The sequence below is a fragment of the Cololabis saira genome, chromosome 3 (assembly GCF_033807715.1).
Source record: "Cololabis saira isolate AMF1-May2022 chromosome 3, fColSai1.1, whole genome shotgun sequence".
Taxonomy (NCBI): domain Eukaryota; kingdom Metazoa; phylum Chordata; class Actinopteri; order Beloniformes; family Belonidae; genus Cololabis; species Cololabis saira.
The window spans coordinates 37348618-37369536 of NC_084589.1; the positions used below are offsets into that span (position 1 = coordinate 37348618).

The window sequence follows — 20919 nt, forward strand, 5'->3', positions numbered from 1 at the left end:
CGTAATACAAGGAAGACTATATGAACAGATGTAGACAGCAGACACTGAATGTCTGGCCTGCAGACATGCACAGTAGGGAAAGTTGCAGTTCATCAACTGACCACTGGGGCACATCTGACAACGAGCCTTGGTCCCTTGATACCCCTTTTCCACCAAACCAGTTCCAGGGCTGGTTCTGGTTCTGGGCCAGTGTTGAGTTTGGAACTGGGCTTTCTGTTTCTACTGACAAAGAACTGGCTCCGGGCAGGAAAAACCGGTTCCAAGGTAGCATCAACTCTTTGCTGCAGCAAAGCAGCAGTGGTCTGAGGAGGAGACAACCTGTCTTTTAGAGATGTGTCCACGGAGGAGCTACGTGGACCAAGTCCTATTAGAGGAAATACCTTGTTGTTTCTGCAACTTTCACGCAAACGCAGCGATGTGACTGACGTGGCTCCCCTTAGAACCTGAGCTATGGAGAACCAACCCGGTTCTCAGCTGGTTCTCAAGTTGAACGAGTTGTGAACCAGAACCAGCACTGGAACCAGTTTGGTGGAAAAGGGTTAAAAGTGCCGCTCAGTGGCACAGTGGGTTAAGCAGCGGCTCATATACTGAGGCTACAGTCCTCTTGCAGCGGTCGCAGGTTGGAATCCCGGCCTGCGCACCTTTGCTGCATGTCAGTCATCCCCATTCTCTCTCTCTATCAATCAAAAATATTCATAGCCTGGTTACAAAACAAACAAATATACTTTGGATCATTTGGATTATGGATTTGGAAGAGGATCAGCCCCCAGGCGGATCATTGTAGAAACCAGCAGTTCTTATGCCGGACAAGTTTAACCTCTGCTCGCGGCGGGCTACGTGGCTGAGCATCTCAACGGAGCTCTGTTAGTCATGTCAGCTTGGTAGCGAATATTGAAATAAGGAGGTTTGGACAGACTTGATGAGAATGGTTGTAAAGTAAGATGAATTAGCATCATATTTTAGCATAAGTGTGACTGACATGAGGTGGGCGTGTTCCCTTAGCAACGCAGAACACAGAAAAAGAGGCCTCAACAGAATTAAATATTCATCCTTTTTCTATTAACAATTTTATTGTATCATATTTATTATCGTGCACATTTACAGTACGCAATTTACTGACCACAACAATGCTCATTTGTATGGTTTTAACTGTCCACAGGTGTCTGTAGGTGCAGGACAGGTCTCAGAGAGTCGTGCAGCAGATATGATGCATCGTGGAGTTAAAAGCAAAACTGACGCTGAAAACCTTTTAAAACAAAGGAATGGGACTATAAACATAACTTTACAACATCCTTAAACCACAACTGTACAAACTGAGAAGTTTTTTTGTCCGACGCTAGAGTTTCTGCGCGTCCTCGACTTCGTCCTTCCCGCCGCTCGCGTCCTCGTGGATCGTGCTGCATATCATCCACTGCTTGACGTAGTTGGAGTTTGTGTTTTTGTTCTCCAGGAAGGAGTCTATGAGCTCGGCTCGGTTCGAGTCCGAGACCCCGGGGCTGCCGCACTCGCCGAAGCCGCTGTCCACGGTGTCCAGGTCCACGTGGGGGTAGCCGTCCTCGGACTGCTCGTTGGACACAAACGAGTCCAGCGAGACCCGCTCCGCCTCCATGAACTGGGCCTCCGGATGAAAGTTCATGTTCTCCTCTATCAGCAAGTCATCGGCCAGTTGGTTTTGGCGCTGAGGCAACATCCTGCTCTGTTCGTCCATCCGGGACGCCGGCGGCTCCTGTAGGTCGTAGCCGACCCGGTCTGAGCCGAAGCTCTCTCCGTCCCTGTAGCTCCGGAGGGAGCTCTGCGACGTGTCTCCCTCCCCGAAGCTCTCCCCGGAAATGGTGACGGTGTGGATGGAGATGTGTCCCGTGGATTGGCCGGCGCCCTCGGAGCTGCCCGCCTCCCGGGGGTCCAGCAGCAGCCCGCCGGGGGGTTGCAGCCCGCCGAGGAACTGACCCCCTTCTTTCACCTCCCCGTCGGCGCCGGCGTAGTTTTCATTGCTCCACCTCAGGATGTCGTACTTCTTCCTGCTCATCATCTGAGCGCTTGTGCTCATCTTCACGTAGTCGCACTCGTTGAACGCAGGCTTCACCCAATCCTGCGGGAGAACAAGTGGAAGGGTTAATGTCATCTTGAGCTGCGAGGAATACGTAAACATCCGTTAAATCATGTTGCTGAGACCATAAAAAAAAACTTTGAGTAGCAATAGAGGGAATGTGCATGACGTCACCGATGCGACTTCACAGCGGGTTACGCCCACTGAGTGGCAGAAAGACTGAGTGGCAGAAAGACTGATTGGCAGCGTAAACTTTCAGTTTGAGTAACTGGAAAACATTTAAAATGGGAAAGAGCTGTTGTGCTACCAACTGTACTCATAGATTTAGCAAGAAATCGGAATTATCGTTTTACAGACTACCGAAAAATAAATTAAGAGAGACAAATGGATCGCTGCAATTCGCAGAACCAACTCGGCACCAAAACATGGATTTGTGGTTCCCATTTTGTATCAGGTAATGTTGGATTTTTGGGTAGCTAACGTTAAACCGTCAAATCATATAGTTCAGTGTCCTCATCACTTTAATTTCTTTTTCGTTTTTTTTTTTTTTTATCCCGGTTTTTTCCCCATTTTTATCACCCAGTGCTCCTACCTAACAGTCCTGGGCATTGCCATCCTCTACCAACCCTGGGAGGGCCCTGCACTGAGCTCAGGTCTCCTCCTTAACCTGAGGAGTGAGCAGGCCGCATCTTTTCACCAGACAGGGTGAGGATTCTCTGGCCGGACGTAGCGCGTGGAAGGATCACGTTATTCCGGCCGGATCCTCCCCACCCCATCTGGCGCCCCGGCTGGCCAGAGGGGGCATGTATAGCCCAGGACTGTGTGCATGTTTTTGTGAGGGTAGCTCATATTGCTAACCAAGGGAACACGGGGAGAACATACAAACTCCACACAGAAAGATCCTTTCACCAACCCCACCCAGGGTGTGGGCACTGAAGTCATGGGGGAACTAACACGCACTTCAGCGCCCACAGCGTCCCCGGCTTGATTTGGTCATGTATACGCCTATCCCGTTAGGCGTATACATGACCAAGTACTCGGGTTAGAAAAGGAGTAACCCAGGGGTCATTTTTGGGTTTTAAAAAACCGGAATATGAGCAAATTCCGGTTATTCAAAGAGGTTATTGGTGTTTACATGGCCGTGCGCAACCGGGTTATTGCTAATATTCCGGTTAGAAAACGGTTATTGACTGCAATATTGACTGGAAACGGCCTTTACTTAAACTCATGTAAACTCAATCAGTCATGCACAAATCCCTCAAAAATGCACAAGCCTTTGAAGCAACTGTAACATGCAGCTGAGATGCAATACCTCTGTGGTCAACTTTAGCCCTAACGCAGGAAGGTGATGCCTAGATAAGCATGGATTAAAAGTCTTGACGCCAAAGACACCACATCCTGACATGAAAACAAAAAAAAAAAAAAGTTTCAGGCATCGCCTTGTTGCTAAGTTGTGAAAAGCTCAAACACTCTGAACCACGAGTGTGAGAAATCTCTTCAGCTTCTGAAAGAGAAACTCAGTCAGCTGGAAAACACAATTTGCAGTCAAATGTAAAAAAAAAAAAGACTTTACAGTTTCATATTTACATGTATAATCTTTTGCATTGATAAGTTAAGTAGAAGAAACTAAATAATGAAACTATTATTTCTTTCCTAGGATTTTACTTTTCATGGTAAGGGATTGTAGATCAAAAGTGAAGCTGTGTGGAAAGGGCTTGATGGCCTAACGTTGATTTGGAAAAGCACATAAGTAAATCTTAAATCTAAGATAAAAGAAAGAAGAAAGAGGAAAAAAAACCAAAGGCCTTTTTTTATCTGTATTTCCTGACATCTTTAAGGGCTGCCCTGTTGACAGCCTGCACGGAGCGGATCAGGCGGCTTCCCTTCTTTGCTGCAGCAGCGCCCCCTGGTGGAAATCTGAGTAACTGCACTCAAACTAAAGAAACTAGTGGCAGTTCTCTATTCAGACTTCCCAAAACACTGATACAGGTTTATTTTTAACTTTTACACAAAATACTTGTGGAATAAGAACTAAAATAAAGCAAAATATTGTCAACGCGTCTCTTTCTACCTGACTAAAATCCTCCAGAAATGCTGAAATCCCTGGTGACACATGTGATTTACCAAAACACGAGTCAGAAAGGCTAAAGTGTTCTTACTCAGACACTGAGTCACTCGATTAACTCCTAATAAACACCAGAGGAAGAGAGTTCATGGCCTATGCTTTTATAGGAAACAGTGAGGGACGGAGAGCAAGAACTCTCCTCCTCCTCCGTCTGTTGAGAGTTGTTTGTCTGACATTCGGTGGTCGAGAGGCTGGAGGTGTCTGGAAGCTGTTTTATTCCACGCATTTTTTTACTTTTTAATTGTTCCTGACGGTCGTGACCTTTTTCAGACTCCAGTGGAAACTTTGACGCCCCTGATTGGATCTTTACGCGCAACACAAGAGGGCCACATGACGTCACAGCACATAAAAAGAGAGGAAAAAAAGCAGATCTAATCTGCACATATACTCATCTTCTCTGGATTGACCTTAATCATTTTATAAATGCTAAAGTTGATTCTTCCTTTAAGTTGAGCATTCAACATGTACTATTTGGTGTATCAAAAAATGATATGACAAGCCCAGACAAAGTATATTTAATCAACCTTCTCTTAATTATTGCTAAATATCATATTCACTGTACTAAATTTGCTAGCCAATGTCCAAATATCATTTTTCTCAAAGCTATATTAATATCGTATTCAGACAGTCTTTAACAGAGCATAAACAAAGCAGTTAAAACGAGAAGCCTATGTGAAAAATATGATATTTCCTGATCTTTTGTTTTGCTTTTTGTATTTCCTCCTTAAACCTAAAGCCTTCTATTTTATTTTGATACATAATTTACTGTCCTTAATTTGTAACTGCATTTTATTCTGAAATTTTGTACCTTTATTGTATATATCTGTCAATAAAAAAAGCAGATCTAATCGCCTTCTATTAATAAATCCAGAGTTATTTTAAAGTCGTAAGAGTGACAGCTGTCTGTCTTCAGATATCTATAAACGTCATCTGCAACTGCTGTTTTTTTATTCTATTCACATGAAAAAGAAACAGAGAACAATTTAAATGAGGGGAAAATACAAAAAGGTGGAGGGAGATGAAGAATGAAGGTAGATTAAAAAAAAACAACAACTTTAAACCACAGTTTCCCCACAGTTTCACTGCGGGCAGATAAGACCCGAAACGCGCGTGCGCCGGGGGGGGTTGGGTATTTTCCAGCAGCGGTGGAACAGGTCCGGGTGTCATACACAAATATCTACCCACTTTAATCTGCCGCGGGCAGATTAAAGTCTCCAGAAGCCCCTGCACACTGACTCATCCGCGTCACGGAGTCCCTGAAACGGCGCGCAGGGAAAGTCCCGGCGCTCAGGGCCCAGGTGTGCTGAAAGTCACCCCCCCCCCACCTCCCTTTGGGGCCACACCTGCTGCATTGATTTAGAAACTAAAAACACACTGATTTGAAAAGAGAAAGAATAAAAAGGAAGAAGGAAAAGGCTTTGTCGTACCTTGAAGTTCCCGCCGTAGCGGTCCTCCAGGGGCCGGAAGAACTCGCTCGGGTCCGGGACGTACGTCATCATCCTAAACTTGTTCAGCCAGCACCTGAAAATGGAGAAAAGTAATGTATGTATTAGGGCTGTCAGTTTAGCGTGTTAATTAGATTAATTCAGTGTTTCTCAATCCTTGTCCTCGTGGGCCCCTGTCCAGCATGTTTTAGATGTTTCCCTGCTTCAACACACCGTGATAAAAGTACCTGTGTCATCAACATAGTTGTGCAGACCTTGGTGACAAGCTAATTAGGACCATTCATTATAATCAGGTGTGTTGGTGCAGGGAAACACCTAAAACGGTGGTTCCCAACCTTTTCCAACTCAGGGCCCACTTTTATGTCTCAAAAATGTTCGTGGCCCACCTCCGAACTTTTTAATTCCCCCTGTTGCTAGCCAGCTATTCATTTTTATACTCCAGTTTCAGGTATCAGCATCAAACGTAAATAAGTCAAGTGCAATGCAGTCCCGCTGAAAAGTGGTCCGACTGATAACAAAAGCTCCTTTAGCTCATTTGCTTGTCACATGTCTAATACTTGAATGAAAACAAAACAAAATAATGAAAATAATATTTAAACATTTTTAATATCATTTTAAACATAACTGAGTTTTAACATTTAAAACATTATTGTGTATATTTTTATATAATTATACCCCCCCCCCCCCCCCACCAAAAAATATACTTTTTTGGAAATGATTTGGCGGCCCACTTGCAATACCTCCCTCCCTCCCCCCTGGTGGGCCCACAGGTTGGGAATCACTGACCTAAAACATGCAGGACAAGGAATTGAGGACCAGGGGATCAGGATTGAAAAACACTGGATTAATTAGTTACACTTCTAATTAACGCGTTATGAAAATTAATTATGAGTGGCAAAATGCATTTTAAATTTGGCCCATTGAGGAACCGTAGGCCAGCTCACTTCCCACCTGCTGCTACTAGTCAAACTAACAAAGCAGGGTGACAGACGTGGACGCGACTCAGGGGAGCAGGCCAGCAAATCTTTGTTAGGGCCTTTGAACGGCCAGTTTATGTATAAAAAGAAAGAAGACGGGACTATCAACAAGAAAGTGGTGATTTGTACATTTTATAAAGAAGAATTTTCCTCTCACCGGAGCTGCTCCAGCCTGAAATATCATTTAAATGATAAACATGTCCGGACAGGTTCCACTGTAAAACGTTACAGCTACTAGTACTTGAATCGCTGTATTGAGTCAGCTTTGTTGTTATTTTTTCATAATATTTATGATGTTTAGAACATGTATTTATTCAATTTAAGTCTTATTTTTTTGTTCCTTATTTTCTATTTCCTATTTCATTAATTTGTCCACTCAGTACAGGCCTTTTCTAATGTTCTTGCTACATGCCAGCTTTGATGTGCCTTGTTTGTTTGTAAATTCAAGAATTTTCAATGAAAAAAAAAAGTGAAATGAGTTGCTGAGAAAGAGAAACGAAAAAAAAAGCCTCCAGACGGTGATGAATGCTGTTTATTACTGGGTGCAGGGTTGAGCTTTGGGTGGAAATGAATCCGCTTTCCGCGCAGGACGCCGCGGCCAGAGCAAGGCAGCGGCTTTATCAGAACCAGCAACTCTGGTGGTGCGAGGCGGCTTTCATGTGAAGCATCACATGTAATGGAGCTGAAGTTGTGAGTCAGACGCAGATCTGAGCTTGTCATTGCAGAGGAGCTCAGACTCAGACAGCTAGAGGACGTTAACGCGTCTAATTTACGCTGTATTTGGTTTAGGGTTGCAAACTCCCTGAAAAATAAATAAGGGACACCTCATCGGCAGGGCCGGCCAACCAGATTGCCTTCACCCTTGTTGGCGTGGTGAAATTTTTTAGCCCCTTCTTTTGAGAGTGAAACGTTTTTTTTAACTATTTGACTCGAACCAGAATTGAATTAGATGCATATTTTTGAATGCCATGAACACATGGAAAACAAATTATTATCCAGCATTCACTTTAATACAAAATAACAAAATGAACTCGATAAATTAAGTATCTTTCTTAAACAGAAACCTGTCCCGCTTAACTTAAAATGTATAAATTTATATAAAACAATAGATAGAAAGCAGAACATCCATGCTGTAATAGTACACATTTTTAGTGCAACAAAAGTGCAAACAGAAAGTCTGTAGAAAACTTGTAAACATATTTGTGCCTTAAAGGCCATGACAGTAGGCTAGAGTTGTAGTAAAACAGAAAAAAATAACTTGTGAACTCAACAGCTCAATGCCAAACTTTTGACTCTCACAGTAATACGGGACAAAGTGCGTCCCTTTTCAGAAACTACTTTAGTCTATAAATACGGGACGATTCCGTTTATCAAGGGATGGTTGGCAACCTTACTTTGGATATCAGATGTTTATCTAAAGAAAACCGACAAGCATCTAAATTTGATGCTTTAAACTGCTTTTAAACCGAATATCTGGCCCCTGTTGGCTCCCTTAGACACGTCCTCACTGTCCTGCTCGTGTCTCTTTGAGGATGGTACCATCACAAGATATTTGACTCATCGGCTTCATCTTATTCGTTAATGTACATTAATTCCTGCATTTCAGGTCTTTCGTGCATGGAACAGTACATTTTTAAACTTTTGCAGAGTCACACAGAGTCTCGAAGGTCAGCGAGCAGCTCATGGAGGACTCGAGACCAGAAAAAGACTAAGAGCTGACGTCTTCTGAGTCCAGGCCAGTCCAGAACCTGCAGCACTGTTCTTGTTCAGCAGTGTCTTTGTCATGTGCTCAGAGGGTTTACCTGAAAATTACGTGGATTTCCCTGGAAAATATTTCATCTTGATGAGTAGTTGCAGTAGTTGATTTTGGCCACATGCACACAACAAAATCCCCCGATGCGCTGGCAGATTTAGCTGTGAACCTGATACCGTCCCGGGGTATTATTATTATTATTATTATTATTATTATTATTGTTATTATATTATCCAGACTTTAAGAGTCCGGAGGGCCCCCCAGCGCACGCGTTTCCTCTGGGGAAACAATTCCAGTGCTGGTTGTGGTTCACATCTTGTTCAACTTGGGAACCAGCTGAGAACCAGTTTGCTTTTCCACAGCTCGGGTGCTAAGGGGAGCAACGTCATTATATTGCTGCAAACGTCAGTTACGTCGCTGGCCCAGAACCAGCCCGGGAACCGGTTTGGTGGAAAAGGGGTATAAAAGACAGGTTGTCTCCTCCTCAGACCACTGCTGCTTTGCTGCATCCAGATTAATTCTCTCCGTCTCCCAGTCTGCCTATTGCTGTAGGTCTTAACCCCCCCCCCCCCCCCTCCGCTTACGTAAGCGGTTCTTTCCTCTAGCCCAGCAAAGAGTTGGTGCTACCTTGGAACCGGTTTGTCAGTGGAAACATAAAACCTGGTTCCAAACTCAGCACTGGTCCAGAACCAGAACCAGAACCAGCCCTGGAACAGGTTTGGTGGAAAAGGGGTATCAAGAGACCAAGACGTTGAAGTTGTCAGATGCAGCCCCAGTGGTCAGTTGATGATCTGCAACTTTTCCTATTAGCAGACAAGCTTCAGCCCTGCCCTGGTCTGCCCCCTCCTTTCCTCTTCTGTGCATGTCTGCAGGCCAGAGCTTCAGGATGTGTCCACGGAGGAGCTACGTGGACCAAGTCCGTATTAGAGCAAATACCTTGTTGTTGCTTCAACGTTTTCTTTGATACAAACGCAAACGCAGCGACATAACTGAGGTTTGCAGCAACGTAATGACGTGGCTCCTCTTAGCACCCGAGCTGTGGAAAAACAAACTGGTTCTCAGCTGGTTCTCAAGTTGAACGAGTTGTGAACTAGAACCAGCACTGGAACCGGTTTGGTGGAAAAGCGGTATGAGTTTCAAATTCAAACCCGTCCAACTCTGTATGGTCTCACGCATGAACCCTCTTGTGGAGAAATGGTATTGCTCTTGTTTTACATGAAGTTAAGGCTACTGTACATCGACCAGAATGCAAAAGATGCCACTAACTAAAAATGCATGTTCTCCTCGCACTGAACTAAAGGAAACTGCGACACGACCTCCGAGTGAAAAGAAAACAGCAACACACGTACACGTACAGAGTTCTTTTACAGGTCTGAGCTCGTGTTTGTATCTTGCAGAGACGAGGCTTTAAGTAAGCGGCATGTTCTCAGCTCTGTGAGGCTGCAGGACTTCCTCTGCTCGCCGGCTCAGTGCAGAGTGTCGCTGCACGTACGCCGCTGCAGCGGTTTTCTGCATGTGGGAGGTGATGCCAGGAAAAGCATAGATTAATGCAGACAGACGCCTTGCTGAGCATTTACTGGAAGACGGCACAACCTTATGGTTTATTCAGACTCCACTCCAAGTTATTAGTCTGCAGTTAACCAGGACTATGGTTGTGCAGGAGTTTAGGAAGTAAAATAAGCGCCAAACGTGTCTTTTCCCCCCTTTTTACTTAGTTTTATTTTAATGCTGTACTTGTTGTTCCTCATTAAGTTGGTATATATTATCCATTACCTGCTGGTACTGTTGTTCTTACCATCACTGGTATGTATTATAAATGTAAGGAAACAGTTAACTGTCACCCGTGGTGACAATATACATTGTTCCTAATTTTACACACATTGTGGTTATGAAATGCAAATACTGTAGAATAATTTTATTATAATTTGATATAGGTCTTTTGTTCATTGTTCTGGTTGAAATGCTTAGACAGGAGGAAGCCTTAAAAATCTGTCAAGTTATTGATGAGAAACAGGGGTGGGATTAAATACGTTTTCTTCTTCCCACTCCCTTTCGAGTGTTAATGAATTAATTTGAATATTGAACCTCCACGTCTACTGTTAAAGGTAATTTTCTGCTGCACGCAGGTCACTTATGTTGTAAAAATGTTGCTCATAAATATGAACTGAACTGAACTGAATGCTTAAAATAGTTTGTTCAGTCATAAGTGAACTCAGATGTGACAAATCTGAAAACTCAAATCGAAAACAGTGGAAACTCTTGTGTTGAAAAGTACTCACGGTTTATGTAGGTATCCCATTACCAGGAAGACGAGGACGAAAACGACGGGCACCGAGACGTATAGCCACGACGTCTCCATTCCTGGAAAGGGATGTAAAAACATTAAGCTGATAACGCCTTTATTTGTAATGATCCCCATTAGCTATGCCCTTAAACACAGCTAGTCTTACTGGGGCGCACATTAAAAAACAATACATTTAGAACATAAAGTTAAAAACAAGACATTAAGAAAAAAACGAAATAACACGACAAACCTACATTAAACTTTACCGTACATGTAAATAGTTATCTTAAAGCAAAAAAAAACATACTGTACATGAAACATTCCAATATACAGTAAAACATCATCTACACCTTACCCGGTCCAGTATGTATATGTATCTGTATACGTGTGTGCGTGTCTGGTATCCTATACATATGATATTCCAAGGTGTTTCTTAATTTGCTTTTTGAATATTGATTTCTGTGTTCATTTAGTCCCCATTTACACATAGCAAAATCGGTGGTGTTTTCATGCGTTTTGGCCGTTCGTTTAAACACGAAAAGTCACCAAAAACGATAATTTCTGAAAACTCCGGCTAAAGTGGAGATTTGCAAAAACTCCGTCTTCACGTTTGCTTGTAAACAGAGAGAAACGGACATTTAGGCTTCAGAACGTCACATTATGCGACAGCAACGTCACCAGCGTCATACAATTTGTTTGGCCACTGTAGTTACTCGTGTCATTTGTTGATGTTTTTTTCCAGGATTCCGATTGGCTAGCATGACTTTATGCTTCTCGTTACACTGCCCCCTGTAGGTTTGGCTGCTCATAGCACCGTAACAGCGTATTTGTGCGGGTTTGTGTAAATGATGGTATTTTTCAAAACGTAAAGGGGGAAATATCCGTTCTTGTAAATACCCGGCTATGTGTAAACGTGGCCTTAGTCATAGGCAGTGGTAAAGAATTCCATGATTTCATTGATCTATATTCTGCTGTATGCTTTAGAAAATTAGTGTCTGGCTTAGGAAGTGAAAACCAGCCCTTTGTTGCCCGTCTAGTGGCGTAGCCTATGTATACGACTCTAGAGTGTGTCTTAACTGATTGTACTGATATAAATAATGTTTTGGATTGTAAAACCTTCTATATTGAGAACAGATGTGCAGCATTCATTCTGTCCTCAACTTTTAACCATCGTAGACAGAAGTGCATAATGTTGATACTGGTATTATGTTTGAATGTTTATTTCAGTACATTTGTAACCGAAAGGGTGTAGGTAGAAGCAAAGCTTATATATACCTACCCCTTTTACTGGTACCTTACATTGGTTACAGCAAATACAAAAGAGCAAAGTTCAAGACTTTGAAATGAATTATCAGTAAACTCAAATATCCTAACATAGCGAAATAAAGAAAGGCACAGAGCTCAAAACCCAAAAATAACTTAAATTTCCCATCATAGCAAAAATAAAAAGTAGTGCATTGCGCAAAACCCAAAAAATATGATATGGACACTGTCCTCTTCTACCTCTGTCGTCGTCTGTCAGAAACGCTGCGGCCGAGCTCCATTCGCTCCACGGGCCCTGGATGTGATACCCGGGACACAGTTTGGCCCGGACGTCCACCGTGTAGCCGACCCGCGGCTCCAGACGTTCCCGGTCCAGCCGAACGTGTCCTCCGTCCAACTCGAGCAGGTGAAGCGGCTCCTGCGAGCGTCAGGAAACACAGGAAGGATTTGTGAAGATCCAACATGCAGCTGAGCACTCGGCCAGAGCCGGCCCAAGGCAATAATAATAATAATTAAAGCTGCAAGCAGCGAGGAACAGGCCCTCGCACGTGCAATTTTGACCAATAAAAGTCAAGGACTCAAAACTAAGTCAGATGACACGTCTCTCTATGTCAAACTATTCAAAAGTTATGGCAGAAAATAGGAACTATCAAATATCGACCAATCAGATGAAGGGGGGGGGGCGCGCTTTTTGGCGTCTATCGTCGCCACGGTAACGCTTTTGACTGAGAAAAGTCATGCCCATCGTCGCAGGATCTAGACGCACATTTTGATGTGTAACACACCTGGGTGCACGTTACGGTTCGGGCTGCATTAACGGCCGAAGAAATGGCATAAATTGCGCCAAAATTACAGGATTAATTCAAAATGGTTTCGGCCATGGTGCCAGGAGACTTTTCTTTAAGTTGCGACATGATACAGGTGTGTACCGATTTTCGTGCATGTATGTCAAACTGTATTGTGGGGCTTGAGGCCCGAAGTTTTCTAGGGGGCGAAGTTTTTAATAAAATAATAAAAACATCTCCTACAGATACAATTATTAGGGCCTTTGCACTTACAGTGCGAAGGCCCTAATAATAATAATACATTTTATTTATAATGCACTTTACATTACTGCAAATCTCAAAGTGCTACAGATTTATAATTAAAAAGGAAGCAGAAATAAAATAAAATCAAGATAAGAGATAAAAGGATAAAAAGTCAAGACATAGGTAAAAAGAGAATAAAACGATTTAAAAACAGCAAGTAGAAAAAAAAAAGGAATAAGCGAATAAGCGGCTGCTTAGGGCCCTGTGACAACTAGGGTTACAAGAGTTAAATAAATAAATAAATAAATGAGATAAATATATAAAAAAAATGTATGTGTGAGTGATGATTCATACATTATCAAAGGTATGTTATTGTACAAAAACACAATAATTAATATTATGACGTAAACAATATTATGTTAACAAACTAGAGTAGACTACTGCTGGCATGTTGACTACTGCCTCTCAGTGCTATTTGTTTGATTTTATTTGTTTATTCTATTTAATAATGTCTGTCTTTGTGCATTTGAATTTATTCTTATATGAAGAACATATTGACAAGGTACTATTTATCTAAATTGAGTGTTAATTGAGTTTTAATTATAGTTCTAGTTTTTGTAGTACTTTGTTATTGCAATTAATTGTTGTTGTTCCACTTCAAATTGTTGTTGCACATTGCTGTTGCAGTTTATTTAAAACCAAAAATAAAGTAGATAACGTGTCTACAGTAAATGGTTTATAAATGATCTATTTGATTATTTTCTTTCTTTTAGTAGGCCTACACTGTAGATGACACTCAGTATCACACTTAGTACTATATCACTTTAAATATTAAGTGTAAATCAACCCCAGGCCGCTCTTGTAGCTGAATTTGCTCCCATTTCAGATTAAAAACCATAGATGGTAAAAACATGCCAGGCTGACAGTAGGATGATGGAAACAACACTGCTGCAACTGTGCAGCTCTCTGACCTTTTATCTGTTGCTTCTCTGTGTGGCCAGTAGGGGCAGTTGCTGACTTTGCAAAATATGAATTGAAAGATTTTTCTGCAAATTTGTTAATCTGTTGTTCTGCTTCCATGGTCTTAATCACTGTGGATTACAATCTAACTACAACAAAAAGTTCTTACATCTAGTTTTACAGGTGTATTTGTAATGATAGGGAAGAACATGAAATAAGTTTATAGTGGGTGTGTGAATGATCAATAATCAGTATTATTGGCAGTAATAGAGGGCCCCAGAATCACATTTGGCCTTGGGCCCCATGGAGGCTTGGGCCGGCCCTGCTCTCGGCTCTGGCCTCACCTTGTGCAGGTCTGCGGTGGCTCTGATCCGAACCCGGTGCGTGAGGCAGACGCTGTCGCCGCTGAGCCAGGAGACGTTGTAGGAGCCGCCGGCGTCGGCCACCGTCACGTTGAGAGGGGGCTGAGGTTTCACTGTGAACACAACACAAGTGAAAATGAAACCGTGCTGGTGCCAACACAAGTGACAGTTGAATGTATTTTTAGGTTTAGTGTCAATAGGGGATAAAGACAAAGGGGGGAGCGCTGACTCGAAACAGCAGTTAGGGGAAGTTGTCGGTGTGTTTTTCTGGACTTTTTGAACTTTCAAAACAAAATTGAAACGTGAGAAATTAAAGAAAAGTTCAGAACTTTCTGGAGGTGGCTGATAAAGTCTGAATCTGAATCTGATTGGCAGCACCTTACCCTCCTAAATCCTGCAGTGAGCGGATACTTAGTATTTACACATTTTATTTTTTGGTTTTATTTTTCTAAAATAAATCATAGTTTGGTTAAAAGGACTACTGTTTATGATCACACACACACAACCCTCCCCCCACAGTCGGACTGCTGCTACTTGAAGCTATAAATGCTGCACTGTTGGACATTTTTTTGTATATATACCGTTTACAGAGTCTATTCTATTTTATCTATTTTATTTTGTACTATTTTATTTTATACTTTTTCTACTTTTTACTTAAAAAAGCACCACTCTGTGCTGCTTTTAATTTTGTATAATGACTAGGGATGGGAAATCGAGAATCGGTTCTTGCTCAGAACCGGTTCCCAGTGTTTCAATTCCTTGGAATCGTTTGGAAATTTTGCAAAACAATTCGCTTTTCGATTCCAGTGGGAACGAATGACGTCATCACGCACGTTGCATAAGTCAGCAGTTAATAATAAACACGGCGCCCAAGTGATCAAACGCTCGACAGTCCGGTAACATTTCAGTAAAAAAGACGACAACAAGACAACTTGCAATACTTGCCAAGTCAATATTTCATCAAAGGGAGGAAATATTACCAACATGCCATAACAATCAATCAATGTTGCATTTCAATCCACTCCGGACCAACGTCAGTACTTCTCAACCCAGCAGCAGCAGCAGCAGCAGCATGTCCTTGGCTGACTGCATGCGTTACTGCAGGTAACTTTTTACCGAACATGCCTATCATATTAGTGCCATTTGCCTCAATGTTTTCCTTTTTTCCCCAAATGAGAATTGATGAGGGAATCGATAAAGAACCGAATCGTTAAGCAGAATCGAAAATGGAATTGGAATCGTAAAAATCGTATCAATTCCCATCCCTAATAATGACAATAAAACATTTGAATCTGAATCTGAATCTGAATAAAGTCACAGCTGACAATGAAAGCCGCGACCTTTTTCCGTATCTCTGGCTTCAGTTTGTGTGAAATGACAAACTCCAACTTGACTGGTTGCCAGCAGGTGAACTTACCCACGTTGCACAGCTCCCAGGTGAAGGACTTGGTGGCGTTAGCCGTCGCCGGCCCGCCGGCCTCCACCGTCGTCGTGCACATTGTGCCGACCGATGCGACTTCGGTGAGATCCTCCTCGTGGATGGAGCACCAGGACCGAGGAGGTGTGATGACACAGCTGCCCTTGACGTCAAGATCATCGTCATCGTCTCTGGAGCAAACAAGGTTCAAGGTTCAAGGTTCACTTTATTGTGATTCCAAAAGTCCAAGTACAAGTGGAATGAAATTTAATTGCCACTGGTTCAAAGCAAGCAATAAAAACAATTAAAACATTAAAAACTCTAAACACTAAAAGATAAGGACTCTAGGCTAAAAACTAAAATGCTGCGTACTCAAAAGTGCATAAGGATACGCAGAGTTCAAAGTGCTTGGTGCACTACTGTAGACAGTCGGAGTTGTTTTAGAATGAATGAATGAATGAATAGTTTATTCCGGTTACATTGCATTATATGCAACTTAACTTGTGTGCATGTAACTGACGAAACATTATCATACATATTTACACTAATCAGTTTCACACAATAAACAATAACACCAAACGATAACCCAGTTTATCAGGAATACAAAAGAAAAGAAAGAAAAGAAAATTTACTCTAAATCGCTCTGCACAATTAAATTATATTAAAATCATTTTGCATTGTAATCCTTAATTATTTTGTCTTTCAATATTTTTTTTTAAACTCAACAGAGATCTACATAATTTCAGTTCATCACAAATTCCATTCCATAATTTGACTCCCAAAAATGAAACACATCTGTATTTAACATCAGTCCTCACATAACATGTTTCAAAGATCCATAGCCTTCTTAAATTATAATTTGTTTCTTTTAATCTGAAGAAATGTTGAATACAAGTAGGAAGGCTTTTATTCTTAACTCGAAATAATATTTCTAATTTTTTTAAATAAACAATATCTATGAATTTTAATGTGCCTGACTCTATAAATAATTTATTAGTTTCAGCAATTTATATTCAATCAAAAAAAAAATAGATATATTAATAAATAGAGCACCGGGTTGAGCAGCACACCCAATTCAGGTTTGAGTCTAAGTAAAAGCCCTTAGAATGACTAGTATTGTAATATCTCCATCCACCAGGGCCCTGGGCAGGAAATCACACATGAAGTAAAACAGTTTCCTCTATGCAAAGGCTTTGTTTTTACTCTTGAAACTAAAATAATCTTGCATTGATTCCAATTAATGCATAAGGTCGTCTTCATGGACGCAAATATCACGAATAAGCTGTGAGATTGGAAAAATAAAAAGGAGCCGCAAACTGCTGAGCCACCATTTACAATAGATGTGCATGATAACACTCTGGCGGGCCGGAATGGTGACGGAGCAACTTTTACCTGCAGACGACGCTCAGAGCGACAGGATGTGATGGTGCAGAGTCTGAGCAGGAGCAGTTGAGGGTTTGAACGTAGTCGGTGGAGCAGGTGACATTGATGCACAAAGATGCAGCTGCTGCAGAAAAGGAAAAAGCAAGTCACATCCAGTTTAAACAGTCGGGCCTCAACACTGCAAGTGCCACATGGAACCAGAGCTCAGACAGCTCTCCAAAGGCCCCAGGAAGGAAAATATAGAAGATAATCCACCTTAAAAGGTAAAACAAATATTATGTGGTCTCAATTTGGCCGATTATGCAAAAAAAGTTAAAGTTATACCCGAAAAATATCAAATGAAGTCCAAGTATCTAAGAAAATGTTAATCTAAGAAATTCAGAAATGTGGACATGGAGGCATTAATGAACTCGTTTTAAAAAAAGCACGTTAGTGAATTCAGGGAAGGAGGAGGATGAATCAGAGGAGCCGGCTTACCACCATCAGCAGAGAGACCAAGGACCCACAGGAACAAGAGGAGAACAGGTTTCAGAGCCATGGACTCCGTTACGAGTCGCTGGGCGGACAGGAGGAAGGAGGTAAAGCTGAACATAGAGACATTATGAGTTAACTTTATTGTTAAAATCAAGGAAAGAATGAGAAGTTAAACTGCCTACTACACTACTATTTGCGGCTAAATGTTAGATATAATAAAGCAACTGCTCAAGATTGTAAGGCAAGGCAAGGCAAGTTTATTTATATAGCACAATTCAACACAAGGTAATTCAAAGTGCTTTACATCAACAATAAAAGCGGAATTAAACAGTAAATAACAAATAAAATGAAATAAAATGATAAGAAAAGAGGTAAACTAATAAAAAGCACAAGTTGTTAAAAAGTAAGGGCAGTAGAGTACAGCAGGTACATCTCATTCTTACAATGGCAAGAACTACGTTTCTATTCTACGTACGTTTCTAAAACGTACAAAGACCGGGTCAAATACAGTATTACAAAAGTAATCTGTAACAATTCATACGGTTAATTAAAGCAATTTGACAATTCTATGCCACAATGCCTGTTTCCAGGTCTTATTTCACACAACTGACGGGAATTACGTTTCTATACAGTCAAAACGTACAAAGACCGGGCCATAGAGACATTATGAGTTAACTTTGTGGTTAAAATCAAGGAAAGAATGAGAAGTTAAACTGCTTTACTGCTATTTGCTAAATGTTAGATATAATAAAGCAAGATTCTCAAGATTGTAGAAGTGTTAATCATCATCATCATCATAATCATCATGAAGAGAGACTACAGTAGAGAACAGTACATCTACTAAATAGTCAAAAAATCATGTACAAAAACCTTAAAACGACTATTTTCTTAACATGATCTGTCATAGTTGAACAGTAATAGAAGACAACTTTACCTTTTTCACAGAAAAGTCCCACAGCTCAGTCAGAGAGGAGGCTGACGGAGCGCCGAGGGGAAGAACGCTGCAATGACGGCGTCATGGCTGTGACTGAGGATGTGGTCGAGGCGGTATGATGTCGGCCATCCCACATCTATTTACAAGCTATGAATATTCAGCAGCTCAGCAGACTAAAAAAAGACAGCAGGAAATACATTTCTTTCACCCTTAATTCACCAAACAGAAAGAAGACCTCAAAAAGAGCATGTGGAAAGTGTTTTTTTCTATCTCTTTAGTTTATTCACAGAAGAAACAAAAGTAAATGTTAGCATATATTTGAAATGCAAATGTATGCCCTAGCCCGATACCCTGAACACTTTCTGAACACTTTTCAACCTGCAGGTTCATCTTTTGCTGCATCCTCAGGGGTCTCGTTGCAGAAGAACACTCCCACACCACATTGGTACCGTCATCACTGCGCAGATGGGTTTTGGGGTCACCTCTGGTTCTTGATTTTGGTGGAAGTTCAGTCTTTGTTTCATCACATGAGAGCCGGTCTCACATATCCTTTTTCCACCAAACTGGTTCCAGAGCTGGTTCTGGGCCAGTGGGTTCTGGGCCAGTGGGTGCCCAGTTCCAAACTTAGCACTGGTCCAGAGCCAGTCCTGGAACGGTTTGGTGGAAAAGGGGTAACAGGTCTACGGACCTTCTTTCCTTGACCTGATGACTGACACTCCCCACCAGCTGTAGTGTATAGAGACGTGTTTATATTTCCTGTTTTGTTGTTGTTGTTTTTTCCATCAGGCACAAACAGAATTAATCAAGCATCACAGGGAGAACAATATACATGGACTCTCAGGCTTAGTTGGGGGAGTCAAAACGAAATCTGAATGGTTAAGGTGTTCCACAGGGTTCTGTTCTTGGACCTAATTACTTTTCACTACATACTTCTGTAAGCTACTATCATACCTATCTAAGCTATCGCCATTTAATAAAGGCAAATGAAAGCCTGTCTCGAAATCCCCCACATTTTCATGCTACTTTACTTGGAGAATAATTACACCCCGTAAGTATTCACCGAGTTAAGTAGCATGGAAATTTAAGCCCTCCACGCAGCAGCGCTGTGGGCGTTCCTGACTTAGCTTTCTTGTGCCGTAAACAACCAAGCTCAACTTCTTTCTGCCCACTACATAAGTAAGGCGCACACTTTAAAATAGTTCCACCCTCAATTAATGATTTCTTAAGCAATCATTTGCTACGTAGCTGCTTTGAGAAGTGAGGAGCTGGAAACGTTTGATTGAAGCTGTGGAAAATATAGCCTTGGCCCAACTAAGGGCCCGATTTACTAAGATCCTAAATAAAGAGTACTAAATTGCGTGTGCACTGAAAAAGTTTGCGCGTGCTGTTGTTGTGTGTTTTGCGGGTGATCAACTAAGATTGCGTGCGCAATTGATAACAGGTGCAAACCGCAGTATTTAAATGAGGTGTTGCGCGTCTTACGGTTTGCCGCGCAAACTTTGCGCCATGGAGTCTGGATGGAAAGCAGGATATAGTCGCAAGCGCAAAATGAAATTTGACGAGTTGGAGTTAGAGATATTAGTGGAAGAGGCAAATTGTTGTGCCGTATTCAGCACCCCTGCCGTGAAAAGCACCCCCTCGTATATTCAATGATAAGTAGACCAAGAAAAAAAAACAACACACTGACACTTCAATATATTTATATATACACACTCACACAAACACATACTTAGGAGTTTATATTATATATATTTACAAATATTATGGAAGACAACACAGTAAGCAGGTTATTAATTAATTACATCAATAACCATTTACCCGATTTTTGTTATGTGATTGTGGGAAAGTATGACTATTGTGGAATCCATGAGCGCATTTAAACATGAATCATTAACACAAAACTGGACGCTAAACAGAACGTGACACGGAATGAGAATATCATTTTTGTCAGACGAGGGGGTGCTTTTCACGGCAGGGGAGCTGAATACGGCACAACACCGGGGTATGACAACTGCAGAACAGGCGCACAATGAGAAACACTTTTTTCTCCATGAAAACACGTGATTTATTTATTATCACAAATAAAAAAATGAATGTGCCTCCTGTGGCAACCTTTTGCTGAATAATACTCGATTTAACATTCAAATAAAATATTTCTCCTTTTGCATGTGGAGATTAGCACCTTCCTTTCGAACGTATTAAATACAGACGCAATCACAATCCACGCAAAAACTTTCAGGCTTGGAAAATCTCATTGCGCGTGGTAAATGAACCTATTTGCATTTTCCCCTCCCAGTATTTAGCGATTTCTGGCGGGTACGCCCCATATTGATTATTCATCAGGGCAAAAGTACTAAATGAATTGCGTGTGCTATTTTGCGCATTTGAGAGATGCAGTCGTCTTTGCACGCTGTTAGTAGATCAGCTGGCACTTTGATTTGCGGGTGCTGTCAAGTTTGCACACGTT

At 41.7% G+C, this 20919-nt stretch overlaps 1 protein-coding gene across 1 annotated transcript; it reads right to left on the bottom strand.

The window, feature by feature from the left end:
- Window positions 1-1096: 1096 nt before the first annotated feature.
- Window positions 1097-18529, bottom strand: il21r.1 (interleukin 21 receptor, tandem duplicate 1). Its single transcript, XM_061718543.1, has 9 exons — window positions 18453-18529; window positions 17522-17628; window positions 17054-17168; window positions 15662-15852; window positions 14227-14357; window positions 12135-12312; window positions 10627-10708; window positions 5600-5693; window positions 1097-2089 (listed from the first exon to the last, which is right to left on the bottom strand). Exons 2-9 carry the CDS (start codon window positions 17580-17582, stop codon window positions 1337-1339), a joined length of 1605 nt encoding a protein of 534 aa, XP_061574527.1. The 5' UTR covers window positions 17583-17628; window positions 18453-18529; the 3' UTR covers window positions 1097-1336.
- Between the last annotated feature and the right edge of the window lie 2390 nt (window positions 18530-20919).